The following is a 15355-nucleotide window of genomic DNA, read 5'->3' on the forward strand; positions in this document are numbered from 1 at the left end:
TGCAGCAGCATGCTCACCAAGCCGCTGCTGCCCAGCCAGGTGCGCTCTATGTGCGGCTGTGCGTGGTGTGTGTGCGGGTGTGGCGCATGCGTGGCGGGATGCCTGCCCTGCCAAGCGAGCCGCCTCTGTGTGTATCCACAGCTGCCTGCCGGCCTGCATTGGTTGAGGTCGCCTGCCTGCTCCCGCGCGCCTCCCCTCCCCTTCTCCCGCCGCAGATTGCGCTGCGCATGGCTGTGGAGGCGCACACGGTGCACGGCGCCGCCGGCACCGCGCTGCAGCAGGCGGTCCTGCGCCAGATGGGCGCGGTACAGCGCAGCTACCAGGCGGCTGCCGCGGCGGCCGCCGCGGCGGGCGTGGTGGACGAGTGAGGCGGGCGCGGGGCGCGGCTGGGCAGAGTGCTGCCCGCCGCCGGGCCAGGCGCGGTCGCCCTGTGCGAGAGCGGCGCAGGCATCGGCATGCGAGCGCCAGCCAGGCCGCGCAGCAGCGGCTGTCTTCCACACGCCCCCTCGCCGCCCTCCACGGCCCCCAGCCTCCGGCAGCGGCCGCCAGCCCCCGATGGCGGCAGCCAGCAGCAGCAGCGGGCGGGGGGGCGGGGCAGCTGGCGGGCGCCGCAGCCGCGCCGGGGCCCCGTACCCACCGCCCCCAACCAACCCAACCCACCGGACCCCCTGTGCCCTCACTCGGATTGCTCCCTCCCTCAGCAACAGCAGCCATCAGTCCAGCAGCTTTGCACGGTTGCTCATCGACGTTTTCCATTTAGCATGCTCCCGGCGATACGCCGCCATGCCCCGGGTCCCCCCAAACGACTTCGCCCCCCTTTTTTCCGCAGCAGCAGCAGCAGCCCGTCCCCGCACAGGATTCATCTTGCATGCACTTCCTGTCCGCACGTCCACGCCGCCGGCCGGTGGCAGCAGCAGGGATGCCGCCGCCCTTCGCTGAGGCCTCCGCGCCGGCTGTAACTCACAGCGGCCGAACATTAAACAAGGCAGGGAGGTGGCAGGCAGGGTGTCGGCCCAGCCGGTGATTGTGTCAGGGGTTTGCGGGTCTTACAGGGGAGCCAGAGACCGCAGGGAGCAGCGCAGAACAGGAGCGGGGAGCAGGCACGGCAGGAGAAGGGAGAGCAGATATGGCAGGAAAAGGGCGCTGCAGCACGGAGGTGCCCTGCGTAGCTATGCCTCCCCTCCGCTCCTCTCCCGGCACTCCCGTGAGGCCGCCCTTCAGCCCGCCGCGCCCGCCGGCTCCTCGCTGATTTGGCGTGACGACGTGAGCGGCCGCATGGCGCCGTGCAGCTTCAGGTAGTTCCCTGCAGTACCAAGGAGGGTACCATGCAGTACCGAGGGCAGCCAACAGTTGGGACAAGGGGCCAGGGCTGGGGAGCTCAGGGTGAGCTCTGGGCTGCCAACAGAGCGGCCAGGGCTAGAGCGAGCAGGAGGGTCGTCAGGCTGGTGAACGCCAGCAGCAGGTGGCGACAGCGGCGGCAAGGGCGGCAGCCGCGGCAGGCCCACCCACCACACGCGTTGCAGAGCAGGTGGCGCGTGACCGGGTGCCGCCGCCAGTTGGAGGTCTCGGTGGCGGCGCAGTGGGTGCACTCTCGGTGTCCCTCCGCGCCGGCGCCACGGCTCGCCAGCTTGATGGGCCGGTCGGTGCCGTTGAGCTTCTTGTACTGCCCGCATGCGCTGCACAGCACGGCGCGCGTGTCGGGGTCCCGCCGCCAGCTGCTGGTGTTGGTGGTGCCGCAGTTGGAGCAGGCCTTGCCGGCGCTGCCCCCCGCAGACGCCGCGCCTGCAGGCAGGAGGCCGCGGCAGGCGGCACAGGTCAGCAGGCCGGCCGGCGCAGGCGGCCCTGCTGCAGGCCTGGTTTGGGTGGGGCGCGGCACACGGGTGGCTCCGCAGCAGGCGGCAGAGCGCCTGGCTGGCAGCCGGCAGGCGGGAGGCAGTGCGCAAGCGCGGGACAGCAGCACAAGGCTTCGCCGCCCCGGCAGCGGCACGTTGTCAACATGATTCCAAACTAAGGATGTTTGGCCATGAAAGTGTTGCAGGCGCACCTTGCGTGCCCTGCGTGGTGCGGGTGCCCTGCGTGCTCTCCGCAGGCGCCCCGCCGGCGCTGCCGTCTGTGAGGCGCGACGCCGAGGGCGGGCGCAGCATGCTGGGCGACAGCGGCTTGTGTGTCCGAGGGTCCCTGCAGGCCGGGGCAGGGCGCGGCGAGCGGCCAGGGAGGCGGCGTCTGCGTTTGGCCCACGCCACGCCGCCAACGCCGCGCGCTCCCGCTGCCCGGGCTGCCCAGCCCTCTCACGGCTCCTCCGCCCCAACCCCGGCCCCAGCATCGCCAGCCACACCGCACCATGCCACACCTGCTACGCCGCAGCCACGCCCCACACCACACCCTGCCCCGCGCGCGCCTGTAGCTGGCGTCTCGCGCGCGCCGCCCCGTACCCGCCGCCACCTCCTCCTCCCGCTCATCCTCAGGATCCAGCTCGCCGTCCCACATGCGCTGCGGGGAGCGGTCGGGGTCGCTGGCATTGGTGTCCTGAAGCTCATCCAGCTGCATGCCGTCGGGGGCTCGCTCGTGGAAGCCCACGCTGGGCGCGGCCGCCAGCCGCGACAGGCGCTCCAGGATGGTCTGCCTGCGCGGCGGGCGGCGGGCGGGGGGCGGGGGGCAGGGGCGGCATGGGGCAGGCAGGGGCCCGGCGCGGGAGCAGGAGGCAGGGGCTGCTTGGGTGAGGGGGCTGCTCAGGCGAGCGCTGCCCTGGCACGCGCACAACCGGGGGCGTGCTGGGGACATGCGCTGGGAGCAAAGGTGGTTTTCGCTATCTTATGTACAAAGTAAGAAATAAAAAGAAACCGCAGCCCACCTGAGGCCCTCCAGATACTCTGCTGAGTTCTGGTCCTCCCACCTCGACGTCGGCTTCACAGTCAGCGTGTACCCCACTGCAGGGCGGCGGGGCGAGGAGCAAGGGAAGGGAGGGGACCACGGTGGAGGGGTGGGCTGAGGAGGAGCAGGCTGGGAAGGGGGCAGGGAGCTTCGCCGAGGGGCCATACCGCCAGGCCACCTACCCACCACACACACACACACACACCACGCACTCCACCATAAGCTCCTCCACTGCCAGTGGTAGTGTATGGTACCCCATACCAAACCGCACACCACGCCGCCTCACCTGGGCCGTAGTAGTCGTAGTATTCGTTGGGGGGCAGCTTCTCATCCATGTCCGCGCCCACCGCCAGCCCTGCACACGGCACCGCCGCAGCACATCGCACTGGCAGTCTGGGGTGCCTGCTCTGCCAGGCACGGCGCGGCAGCCTCCAGGACCACTCAAGCCTTCCAGGAACACCCAAGCAGGCGGCGCGCAAAGGGCAGCGGGCCCTCACCTGTTTCGTAGGCCCAGCAGCGCGCCACATTGATGATCTTGTAGCCTGCAGGACGGAGCGCAGACGGCAGCAGGGAGCAGGGCATGGGCGGTGGGCAACCGGTGATGGGCATGATGCGCCTACCACAGCCGAGCAGGCAGGCAGGCAGGCATGTAGGCGCTCGGGCGCGCGGCAGGCTCCCACCCACCCACACCCCACGCACCCCCGCCTCCCAGCAGCATCAGCGGCAGCCCAAATCCCTTCATGAAGTCGATGCATGCGGCGTGGCCGGTGCTGCTGAGGTTGAACACCCCCAGCCGGTCGCCCGCCAGAGAGTCGGTGCCTGCAGCGGTGGCGGGGCAGGGCAGGCGGGCAGGCTGGCAGCGAGTGTGGGCACACGGGAGCGTTTGGAGAACACGAGGCGGCGCCCGGCAGCCCCCCCTGCAAGCTAGCTATGCGCAGCGACAGCTACGCCTCCTTCACCCCACAGCCCCCACTGCCGCACTGCGCAGCGGCGGCTCCCTGCGCCCCACACCCGCCAGGCCTCTCCCCTCCTGGCCATGCCTGCCCGCCTGCTGCCGCCCTGGCCCCGCAGCTCCATAAGCCGCTTGGCTCACCGCACTGCAGTACCACCACCTCTGGCTGGAACACCTCCATCACTTTGAGCATGACGGGCCTGAACAGCTGGTGGTAGGCCTCGTCTGCGCAAGCAAATGGACGGGTCGAGCGACAGGGCGGCAAGCACAGTGAGGAGGCGGGGTGGGAGGGGGCGTGGGACGTGCGCGTGGCGCGTGGCGCGGCGGGCGGCAGGGCGGCAGGCAGCGGCGCGTGCAGGTCGGTAACGTTCTAGCCGGTATCGTGCCCGCCGGTACCGTGCGAGCCGGTACGGCAAGCGGCTGCGGCATGCAGCGCCCAGAGCAGGCCGCGGGCTCGGCGGCGGAGGCACGGGAGGCGGCAGGCTGCGGCGCGCGTCACCCGTGATGCCGTCCCGCAGCGGAACGTTGAGCGAGTAGCCCAGGCCCTTGCCTGCAGGCCGCGGCGGCGGCGGCCAGCCAGCGCCCGGCGTTGCCCCGGGTGCAAACGCAGACACGCACACACGCATGCGCATGCCCACGCACGCCAAACACCCCCGCATGCACACACACGCCATACCAACGCCGCCGCCGCCGCCGCCGCAGTAGCAGCAGCAGCAGCAGCAGCAGCAGCCGCCGCCCACCCTGGCCGCAGTTGTGGATGTCTCCTGTGTCAGGAAAGTAGCCGCCACCAAACTTGTGGAAGGACACGGTCATGACTCGGTCGGTGGTCAGGAAGGCCTCCTCCACGCCGTCGCCGTGGTGCACGTCGATGTCGAGGTACAGCACCCTGCAGGCGGTACGGGAGGCGGTATGGGAGGCGGTACAGGAGGGTGCTCTGCCGAAGGAGGCATGGGGCGCCTGCTTCTCGCGTGTGAGTGTGTGTGTGTGTGTGTGTGTGTGTGTGTGTGTGTGTGTGAGCGTAGTGGGCGAGGATGTGGAGCGCAGCGTGTGGTGTCGGGCACTGAGCTGGCGCGCCAGGCGGGCGCCAGGCGGGCGGTCCAGGCGCACGCCTCACCGCTGGTGGTACTTGAGCAGCTCCAGCACCGCCAGCACGATGTCGTTGAAGTAGCAGAAGCCTGCGGTCCATGTGGCGGTACCATATGGTGCTGAGGCGGGCCGGCCGGCAGGCAAGAAGGCAAGCCCACAACGCGGCCTCACGCCAGCACGCCTGCACGCCTGCCAGCCCTGCCCGCTCTTTCTAGAAAGCGCGCCGCCGTGTGCCGCGCCCACCGGAGGCCTCTGAGCGCTTGGCGTGATGCAGGCCGCCCGCCCAGTTGATGGCGATGTCGGCGGTCTGGTAGTTGAGCTTGACTGCAGCGCCCAGGCTGCCGCCCGCCGAGATCTGATTGTTCAAATATTATTCAACCAACGGGCAGAGAAGGGAAGGTAGAGTATGGTGAGCAGGCGAGGAGGCAGCGGGGCAGGAGGGAAGGACAGCAGGGGAGGCAGAGCGGGGAGGCACCGCGCGCGCGAGGCTGAGGGGCAGGGCAGGGCCGCCCCTCAGCAACATTGGCAGCGATGCATGGCGGCGGTACCGTGGCAGTACCTGGCAGTACTCGTACAGGCCGCTGAACACGGGGCAGTCTTCGTACATGTTGTACTCTCTTAGCTCTCGGGTGAACTGGCTCTGCAGGAGCGGCGAGACAGGCAAAGGAGGGTGAAAGGCAGCGGGCAGCTGAGGTGGAGTGGGCAGCGAAGGAGCGCACGACAGCGTGCTCAGCAGCGGACAAGGGCCAGGCGCTGGACGCGGGAGGCCGCGGCGCGAGGGCGGCGGCCGGACGGGCAGCGGGCGCGGCACCGGCACCGGCACGGCAAGCCCAGCGCTGTCGGCCCAGGCGCAGCGCAGCGCCAGGAGCAGGCGCACCAGGTTATCGGGGTTGATGTTTTGCAGGAAATCGACATAGTCGTCAGCGTGGAAGGCTTTCATGTCCTCGGCCCTGGCGCGGGTGGGGGTGTAGTACTGCAGCAGTACAGGATGCGGTACAAGAGGCAGGCCGATGTATGGGAGGCTACGCCGCAAGCAGCACGCTGCGCAGGCGGGGCGTCCAGGGAACCAGCGCAGCCAGCACGCGGAGCCTCATGGGCACGGGCGCTCCTGCCCGCGAGCCCCGCCGCGAGCCCCGCCGCTCTCACTTCCAGCTTGCTGTGCAGGCCGTAGTGCAGCACCAGGCTGTTGGTCATGCGCACGCGGTGCGGTTTCATGGGGTGGCCCTGTCCTGCAGCGGTACCGAGGACAGCGCCAAGGGGACCGCTCGCAGGCCGGCAGCAGCGGGCAGAGACACGCGGCGCCCGCAGCAGCGGCAACAGGGTATGCACCGGACGCAGCGGCCGCGGCGACGGCGCCCCCAGCGGCAGCACCCACCGTAGAAGAACTGCCCTATGTCGGGGTCATAAAAGTAAGACACCCGGTTCTTGCGCTGCAGAGCAAGAACGACGAAGAGGGCGGGGGCCGGATGTTGGCAGGGCAGGGTGGATGAGGCGCGCTGGTGCGCCGACAGGTTGGCAACACACAGGTTGGCACCACAGCACAGCTGGGTGACAGGACTACGGGCAACAGACCATGATGGCGGCTGCAGAAGCCAGGCATATACCTGCCCAGCAGCGCTGGACTGGGTGGCACGGCTGATTGCATTGCCACATAGAGCAAAGAGCAGCAGCCAGGCACCCAAGCAGCGGCGCGCTCACGCTGGGGCCGGCTGACGGCGCGGCGTCGGCCATGCTGGGCCCCTGCTGCGCCGTGTCCGGGCCTCAGGCCTGCCTCGATCTGCGGGGGGGGGGGGCAGCCACGTGTCCCGCTGTTTTGAGCGCCTGGCGGCAGCGCTTGCCCCCGCCAGCGCAGCGGCGGGAGGCTGCTCAGGCTGCGCTGCGCGCTGCCGCACGATCTGTCGGCCCCCCGGGCACGTGCGCCGCAACCAGGCGCTTCAGGGACCGAGGCGTCGTGCTGTGGGTTTGAGAGACTGGGGACACCTCTGCCACTGCCCGACGAAGAAGCGCGGCTGGCCAGGCTGTTGAGACAGCAATTGGGCTCACTTGAACGCTGCGATCACACGCTCTGGGTTGCTGCTGGCGCCAGGAGACGAGCGGGGGCAGGGAATGGATGGCGCTCAAGCGCTGCTGCCGTCGCTGGAGTTTTGACGACCCGATGGTGCAGGCATGGGAGTGGTAGCGGTGGGACGGACCGTCCGCATGTTTTGCCCCTTTCCTCCGCCCCCCTCAGGATTGAAGGGATGAAGGGCTTGCACCCGATGAGCGTTAACGACTGCCGGGCCCAGCCCTGCTGCATTGTCACAATGCAGTCTGCTGGAATTAATGGAAATGCCCTGCGGCTGCAAGGGCAGAGTCTGTCTCGACGCCAGCATGTGGCACGCCGGCCCCTCTGCCTCAGCGTGCGCGCTCAGCAGGGTCACAAGCATGAAGGACCACTTCTAGCAGGCGCCATGCCCTGGCGGGGCGCCCTCCTGGGGGCACTGGCTGCCACCAGCCTGGTGAGCTGTGGCAATGGCGCAGACGCGCATTGCCGCTGTCGGGCAGGCCAGCCGATCCGGTATTGCACTGCTGAGAGCGTGTGTCCGGCTGCACAGCGCTGTGGGCCTCAGCTGCGCCGCCGCCGCCGCTTCCTGGCCACCGTCGCTGCCTGCAGGCGCTGCACCCGTCGCCAGCCGAAGCCATCGCCCAGGGCAGCGTCAGCAGGCAGCAGGCCGAGGAGCTGCAGCGCCTGCTGGAGCAGCGCGGCGCCAAGCTGCCCAACCTCACCGCATCGCCCCAGGTAGGTTGCCTGCGCCGCCATCCGCCGCGCGCCGCTGGTCGCTCAAGCCCTGCATGCAAGCGCAGTCGTTGGCGCCGGTACATGGCCGGTGGCGCATGCTGCATCCCCTCGGCAGCCAGCGGGCATGACAAAACTCGCTGACGGATGGCGGCCACCTCAGAGGCAGATGTGTGCAGCACAGCAGCTGAAACGCTCACGCTCGCCGTCGCAATTTGATCTTTGAATGCCCTCGTCTGCGGCCCCAGCCGGCACTCACCTGCGGTGTCGTTCCTGCGCCGCCCCCTGCCCGCAGCAGTCCGCCACGCCGCAGGCCGCGGAGCCCAAGGCGGGCAGCGAGCTGCTGCAGGCGCTGCGCCAGCAGAACCAGGAGCTGCAGCGCGTGCGCCAAGAGCTGGAGGCGACCAAGCAAAAGGCGGCGGCCCCCTCCTCGGCGCCCGTGCTGGCCGCGCCGACGCTGACGGCGCCGCCCGCACCCGCGCCCGCCGTGGTGCGGGTGCCGCCGCCGCCCGTCGCCACGCCCGCGCCCGCGCCAGCTGCCGTGGAGGAGGAGGAGGGGGAGGAGGGCGGCAGCGCCTTTGGCGCGCTCAACTTGGTGGGGATCCTGGCCGCGGGAGGCCTGGCTGGCTACCTCAGCCTGCAGAAGAAGGAGGCACAGGAGACGGAGGCCGAGTACCAGCTCAAGCTGCAGTCGGGTGCGGCGCCGCACCGCCTCTGCCCGCAACCGCCGCTAGCGCCTGTCACTCTCTCCGTTGTTGGCTGCCTGCCCGCTGCACCCCGTGTGTTCTGCTCCTTTCTGGCAGCCCAGAGCAGCGTGGCTGGAGCTGAGAGCGCGGCGCCGTACCGCCGACCGAAGCTTGCCTGCCCGTGCTGCCCCTGCTGAGCATGCTGTGGCGCCTGCCGCCTGAGCCGCCGCCGCCGCCGCCGCGTGGCCCTGCCGCAGAGCGGAGCACCGTGGACGAGCTCAAGTCTCAGCTGGGCAGCGTGAAGGAAGCTGTGGAGAAGGAGCAGGAGCTGTCGGAGAAGCTGCGGCGCGAGGCGGCAGCCGCCGCGGAGTCGGCGCAGCGCCAGGTGTGTGCGTGGGCCATGTCCTGTGCTGCGCCGCTGCCGGACTCCTCGCCTGACGTGACGCTCACCCTCCCTCGCCCTCGCTGCCACGCCTCGCACCACCCTTGGCGGTCATACCGCGCCGCCGTGCCGCCTGCCGGTTGACTGGCATGCGCACCTGGCCCCGCCTCCCTGCCTCCCTGCCGCCCTGCCGCCCCTGCCCGCAGATCGACCTGGAGCGTGAGGCCAAGGCGGCTGTGTCCAAGGAGAAGGCGCTGGTGGAGCGGGCTCTGGAGGCGGAGCAGCGCCTCAAGGACGCCGTGCGCCAGGTGGGGCGCGCCGCGTGGGCTGGCGCGGGGGCAGGCTTCTCAGAGTGGCAGCTTGTGAGAGGAGCAGGAAACTTAAAAACTAAAACAAGCTGCGCCCATCATTCCTTGCTTCCTAAATTGACGGCATGGCTGCGCCGAGCATGCTACCTCCTTTGGTGTGGCCTCGGATGCGCCTGGGACCTGGGCGTGGGCTCTGTGCCATGGCCCTCGGCTGCATGCCATGCCTGCGGCTGGCGGGAGCGCCTCCCACCCTCTGTGGCAGCAGCTGATGGCGCGGCGCCGGCTGGCTGCCCCAACCCTGCCCCGCGCGCTGCCGCAGGAGGTGGCGGCCACGGCCGAGGCGCTGGAGGCAGAGCGGGCGGCCAAGTATGCTGCGGACGAGGAGGCCAAGCAGCTGCAGCGCATGCTGGATGAGGCGAGCGCCTGCCTGCTGCTGGCTTCCAGCCGCTGCGTGATGTTGCTCAGGCCTCCGATGCGGGCAGGCTGGCTGCGGCCGCTGTGTGCTGGGCTGGTGCCGGTGCTGGCCCCCAGGCGGCGCTGGTTGCTGCTGCTGCTGGCGATTCAGCAGGTGCTTTGGGTGCTCCCGCTGCCCTACCAACCTGCTTCTTTCTTTTTCCCTCCACCTGCTCCGCGCCAGGTCAGCAAGTCGTTGACCACGGAGCGCGAGTTTGCCAAGAAGCTGGGCCAGCAGGCCAGCCAGACGCAGGTGGAGCTCAAGGCCGCGCTGAGCAGCGCCGCTAGCCTAGGGGCGCGCAACACGGCGCTTGAGGAGGACCTGCAGGCACGCTAAGGGCGCTGCGCTGAGCACGCTGTGCTACGCTGCGCTGCGCTGTGCTTCGCTGTGCATGTGCTGTGCATGTGCTGTGCTCACCCGCCGCGGCCGCTGTGATTTGTTTCGCGTCCGCACGGCTGGGAACTGCTCGCCAGCTGACACCCCCTTCCCCCTTGTCCCCTTCCCGCTGGCCTCGCTCCCCGCAGGACGAGCAGGAGCACGTGACGGAGCTGGAGGCGGCGGCGGCAGACCTGGAGGCGCGGCTGTCGGCCGCCAGCGAGGCGGCGCAGAAGCAGAATGCGGCGTACGAGCGGCTGGGGCGGGAGAGCATGACCCTCAAGGATGCCCTCACCCAGATGAAGCAGCGGTCTGCCGAGATGGCGGTCAAGGCGCAGGTCAGGAGGGCGCACGCCGGGTGGTGCTGGGGGCGGTGCAATGCACAGCGGCACGCAGGCCATGCTGACGCGGCATGATTAGGTTGTTTGTGCGCGGCAGCCGGTTTATTTTTCGGAGAGTCGGGAGCGGCGCAGAGGCGCCCTGCGCTCGCCCTTCCCTGCGCGCTCCGCCCGCTGCCGTTGCGCTCGCAACCTGCCGCCGCGGGTTTTGCCACCTCCCGCCCGGCCGCGCGCAGAAGCAAGCGGAGGAGGCGGCGGCGCAGCGGGCGGTGGCAGACGCGCAGTTCAAGGACGTTTCGGAGCAGCTGGACTCAGAGCGCAGCCGTGTGGCCAACCTGGAGGTACGGGGCCTGCCTGCCTCTCTTCCCCCCAGGCTGCCGCTCAGCGACTTGCCGCTAACTCGCCAAGGGGGCTTGCGTCGTGTTGCCTGGCTGGGCGCCGCCTCTCGCTGCGGCGTGCCCAGGCCCGGATCCCGCACGCCCGCCTGCCTGCCTGGGCATGTGCTGTCGCCGGCGCCAGCGTTTGCCCTGCCCCACCCTCCTCCTGCTCGTCCATCCGCTCCTACCACCTGCGGATGCCTGTTCCGAATGTGGAACACACGTTGTTGCCGTGGACCAGGCTGTGCCCGTGCCTGAGCAGGCAAGCCTCTGCCCCCGCTGCCCCTCCCTGTCGCCGCAGGAGGAGCTGGTTGAGACGCAGTCCAAGCTGGGGCGCAGCGCTCAGGAAGTGGAGCGCCTCAAGGGAGAGCTGCGCACGGCAAACGCGTCGGGTGAGGGCGGCGGCGGCCGTGCAGCAAGGGCTTCGCACACGCAGCAAGGGCTGCGCGGGGTGTGGCCCTAGGAGCGGCAGGCTGCCGGATGCCGGGCCAAGGGCCGCTGCGGGGAGCCCTTCCTGCGTGTGCGGCTCTGGCTGGCGCGGCCGAAGCCTGCCGCGCGCCGGCCGTGGCCCCTGCCGCGGTCTGCCCAGCAGCGCCCGTTTGCCCGGCACAGCGCCTCATGCTGCGCCTGCTGTGCCCTGCCGCGCCCGCTGCGCAGTGGAGTCTCTGAAGAGCGACGTGTCTGCCCTGGAGCGCCAGGTGGCGGAGGCGGAGAGGGCGCTGGCAGAGGAGTCGGCCACCTCCACGGGTGAGCCGCAGCCGTTTGGAAAGCTGTGTGTGTTTGTAGCTTTTCTGTTTTGAAAGCAACTGCTGCTTGCCCGCAGCAGCAAGTGCTGTGCGGCAGGGTGCTTTGCGTGCGTGCCTGTGCGGGCGGCAACACGCGTGGTGGCCCAGGGGGGACTGGCGGTTGTGTGGGCAGATGGATGCGGGTGGCGTGCTGGGCTTTGCATCATGCGGGGAGCGCCCTGGACCCATCTCTCCCCCCTTGCTCTCGCACTTCCCTCCCAATCCACCCCACCCCGCCCATCCACCTGCCTGCCCCGTCGTCCCACGCACACACGCGTGTGTCCTGCCGTGCAGCCGCGCGCGCCGAGGGCGTGTCGCTGCGCAGCGAGCTCGCCTCGGTTCAGAGCGAGCTTTCTTCCATGTCTAACCGCCTGGCCAGCGAGACGGGCGAGAGTGAGGCTGGCTGCCGCGGGCGCCCGCCTGCTTGCCTGCCCGCCCGCCTGCGCGCCTGCCCGGTTCCCTGCCTGCCCGCCCGGCTCCCCGGCCGGCTGTATGGGCAACCTGGCTGGCTCGATGCGTCCGCCTGCCCACCTCGCTCTGCTAAAGCAGCCTGCCTTGTTGCCTGCCTGCCTGCCTGCCTGTTCGCCCCGCGTGCCTGCAGAGGAGGAGCTGCAGGCGGTGATTGAGTCGCTCAGGCGCGAGTACGAGCTGGTGGGGGACCGCCTGGAGCAGGAGCAGAACCTGGTGCTGCAGCTCAGGTGAGGGGTATGGATGGCGGGCGGCGGCGTGGCACTCTGGCGGTGGTGGCAAGCGGTGGTGGGGGTGGTGGGGGTGGCATGGTAGTGGAGGGCTCGGGCCGCACCTGGCGCTGGCCTCTGCTGCCCGTCCCCCTCCCCATACTCTTGCCCTGCCAAGGGCACGAAACTGCTGGCGCCCAGCCATTTTATTCCTCATCCGTCGGCCCACCTCCTGCCCTCGCCCTGTCGCCGCCTGCAGGCGCGACAGCGCCGAGGTCAAGAAGCTGATGTCGGACCTGGAGACCAAGAACCGCACGCTGGCGGTCAACCTGAGGCAGAGCGAGGAGAGCTACAAGCAGAAGCTGGCGGCGGCCGAGGTGGGGCGCTGCGGCGTTGGTTGGGGGGTGCTTGCTTGCGCTGCTTGCTTGTTGCGGGTGCGTCCACACGGGTTCAGCTGGGCCTGCGTTCGCCCAACACGCTCAACACAGCACACAGCCCCTGCCCATCCACCTTACCCGCACATCCATCCACCCCTTTGTGTCATACACCCCTCCTTGCGCAGGTGGACCTGGGCAGCGCTCGGTCCAGCGTGGAGGCTGAGCGGGCCGCGCGCCAGGACGCCACCGCCGCCGTGGCCAAGCTGGAGAGCGTGATTGCCACGGTGCGGCAGGAAATGATTGAGGCGCAGGAGGCTTCCAACCAGGTGTGTGGCTGGGGGTGGCTGGGGGCAGGGGTGGGGTGGCTGGCAGTGGCTGTGTCAGGGATGTTTCATCGGCGCTGCGGGGCTGTCGATTCGCGTTCCCAAGCGCTTGGCCATTCGGCCCCGCCGCCAGCATTGCATCAAGGCATGCCCTCGGTGCAGCACCCCTGCTGCCGATCAGGGCCCCTCCTCTTCTCCCCCTCTTCCCACGTGCTCCCGCTCCCGCGTGCTTCCCTGCCTTCCTGCAGGCCACGCTGCAGCTCAACTCCGAGCGCTCGGCCCGCCTGACCTCGGAGCAGGCAGTGATCAAGCTGCGGGGCCAGCTGGAGGCGATTGCGCAGGCGGAGGAGGCGGCGCGCGCCCAGGCCGCCGCCTCGCTCAAGCACCTGCAGGGCGAGTACGCATCGGCCAAGGTGAGGCGGCGCTGCCGTGGTACTGCTGCCAGGTACTGCTTGGTAGTGCAGTCGTACTGCTGTCGCACCGGCAGAGACGGCCAGGGTCCAGCTGGCACGCGCTGGTGCCTGCCCTGCGGCGGCATGTGGAGGCGCCCCGCCCGCATCTCCCGACCTGTGCTCCCCTGCCCCCCACTCCCCCCTTCCGCCGCTTTCCACCCCACGCTGCAGACTCGCCTGAGCGAGATCCAGGCCGCCAAGGCCAAGCGCCCGCGCAAGGCGGGGCCCTCCAAGGGCGAGGCGGAGGCGGCGGCGGCGGCGGCAGAGGCGGAGAATGGGGTCGGCCACGCGGCTGCGGAGGCGGAGGGCGCAGACGCCGGCGCCTCGGCTTCGGATGAGGAGGAGGGCGCGGCCAAGGCCTCCAAGCGGGGCCGCAAGAAGAAGGCTGAGGTGCAGGCCTGATCAGAGCAGATGATGTCGGGCCAAGCTGGAAAATGAGAGCTGCGGGGACTGGCTGGGGCCAGGCCAGCGATGCGCCTGCTGAACAGTAGAAATCAGGGCCAAGCGTGCCCCTGCCTGCGGCGCTCAATTGGTGTGTGTTCGCTGATTTGCCTATCCCACTCTATTTCATAAAGGACCTTATCCCACAGCTCTCAATTTGCATGTACGTTCTTGCTGCCAATTTGCTTTGCTATGTTGCTTCCATCGCGCTGCGCTGGCAGGAGGCGCCGCCAAGCCGCAAGTCCTCGCAGCGGCGGCGGCCCCGGTTGATTGACTCGTGCGTTCTAAGCACCTCCTGTACAACAGCCGTTTATGACACTCAATGCAGCACTGTGTAGCAAGTGGTGACGGTGACGGTGGATGGAGGGCATTGCCGCCTCCGCCCCGCGACGCGCACAGCGTGCTGCCACTGCTGTCTGGTGTGCCTGGAGCTGCCTTCGCTGCACTTTTCCTCATTCCCTGGACTGTCCTATTAAGTTAGCGCATATATAGCATACAGCACATGCAAATCAGCAGTTCACCCATCCACAACAAACCAGCTCGGCTCAGGCGCCCAGGCGCAGGCAGGAGTTCTGCGCTGCGCTGATGGAGGCAGGCGGGCAGGTGACCAGGTCGAAGATGGGGGCCGTGTCCACGCCGGCGGCGGCTAGAGCATCCAGCAGCACGGTCGAGCACAGGTTGAGCGCCGTGCCCACGTCAGCCTCTGACAGCTGGGACAGGTCCACCTGCGCACAGGCACAGGCAGCAACGCATGGCCACTGGGGCATGTTCACAGGGCGTCAGCACACAGCCGCCGCGCGGCCCTCCAGCTGCCCTGGTTGCCCATGCACCTCTTGCGCTGGAGCGCTGTGCACCCTGTCCGCTGCCCCAGCGCTTCGTCGCACACACCTTGTAGCCCTCCGCTGCCAGGGTGGCCCGCACGCTGTCGGCCAGGGCGCAGGGGCAAACAGAGCAGCGCTCCTCCAGCTGGACTGTGGCGCTGCACGAGGCCTTGATGCCGCTGTAGTCAGCGCTGCAAAAGCAGGCAGCCATGTGCAATAGGGGAGCGGCGTTGGAGCGCTTCGCTGCCTCTTGCCCGAGCTTGCGCGGTGCATGTGCCCGCTCGTCTCCCGCGGCGACTCACAGTGCCGCCGTCTGGGGAGAGATGAGGCAGCGGGTCAGCCCCTCGCGTATGTCCCTGCCCTCAGGCTCTGGCGCTGGGGCTGGAGCAATGGCAGCGCCCGGCCGTGCGGCAGCAGCAGACGCCACAAGCAGCGCCAGGCACAGGGCGGCGGCGCTCTGGTGGCTAGCCATTCTCGCCTGGGGCACCTTCAACTGCGAGCAAGAGGGGAGTAAAGCTGGCAGGGGTAAAGCAAGCACGAACGCGGTTTAGGTACACGCAGCAGCCTTGGATGGGGCAGGCACCTGCACACGGGCTGGAAAGTAGGGGGCGCGCATTACAGGAGGTCCCAGCAATCCAAGGTGCTTTGCCTTGTCCTCTACTGCTGGTGCACTCCCCTGTTCACCCCAAGCCACCTCAAGAAAACCCCCACGCAAGCACCCCACCAACCCAGAACCAAACCACGATGTTGGGAGACCCGGCTGATGCGGAGGTGCTAAAGGAGCAGAGCAGGTGAGCTGCGGCAGAAGGGTGCAGCAGGGTGCAGCCACGCGGCGCATGCTGCCGTGCACCGCCACGCCGCCACCTTGACCCCC

General features: G+C 69.4%; 2 protein-coding genes across 2 annotated transcripts; one reads left to right on the top strand and one right to left on the bottom strand.

Moving 5' to 3' along the window:
* Positions 1-2550: 2550 nt before the first annotated feature.
* On the bottom strand, positions 2551-6336 carry CHLNCDRAFT_8472 (hypothetical protein; the record flags this gene model as incomplete). Its single annotated transcript, XM_005847433.1, has 14 exons — positions 2551-2623; positions 2852-2927; positions 3158-3226; positions 3369-3413; positions 3571-3690; positions 3965-4048; positions 4323-4373; positions 4564-4709; positions 4938-4998; positions 5153-5264; positions 5469-5549; positions 5787-5882; positions 6056-6138; positions 6285-6336. Coding segments are annotated over 14 exons (1149 nt in total), but the record flags the coding sequence as incomplete, so codon positions are not given.
* A 1023-nt stretch (positions 6337-7359) lies between these two features.
* Positions 7360-13977, top strand: CHLNCDRAFT_57994 (hypothetical protein; the record flags this gene model as incomplete). Its single annotated transcript, XM_005847268.1, has 17 exons — positions 7360-7407; positions 7563-7688; positions 7981-8380; positions 8629-8756; positions 8960-9061; positions 9381-9629; positions 9699-9767; positions 10040-10228; positions 10465-10569; positions 10907-10997; positions 11263-11352; positions 11685-11783; positions 11992-12088; positions 12327-12444; positions 12630-12770; positions 13016-13180; positions 13391-13977. 17 exons carry the CDS (start codon positions 7360-7362, stop codon positions 13619-13621), a joined length of 2448 nt encoding a protein of 815 aa, XP_005847330.1. The 3' UTR covers positions 13622-13977.
* Between the last annotated feature and the right edge of the window lie 1378 nt (positions 13978-15355).

Source organism: Chlorella variabilis, assembly GCF_000147415.1.
Source record: "Chlorella variabilis unplaced genomic scaffold CHLNCscaffold_11, whole genome shotgun sequence".
NCBI classification, from domain to species: Eukaryota; Viridiplantae; Chlorophyta; class Trebouxiophyceae; order Chlorellales; family Chlorellaceae; genus Chlorella; species Chlorella variabilis.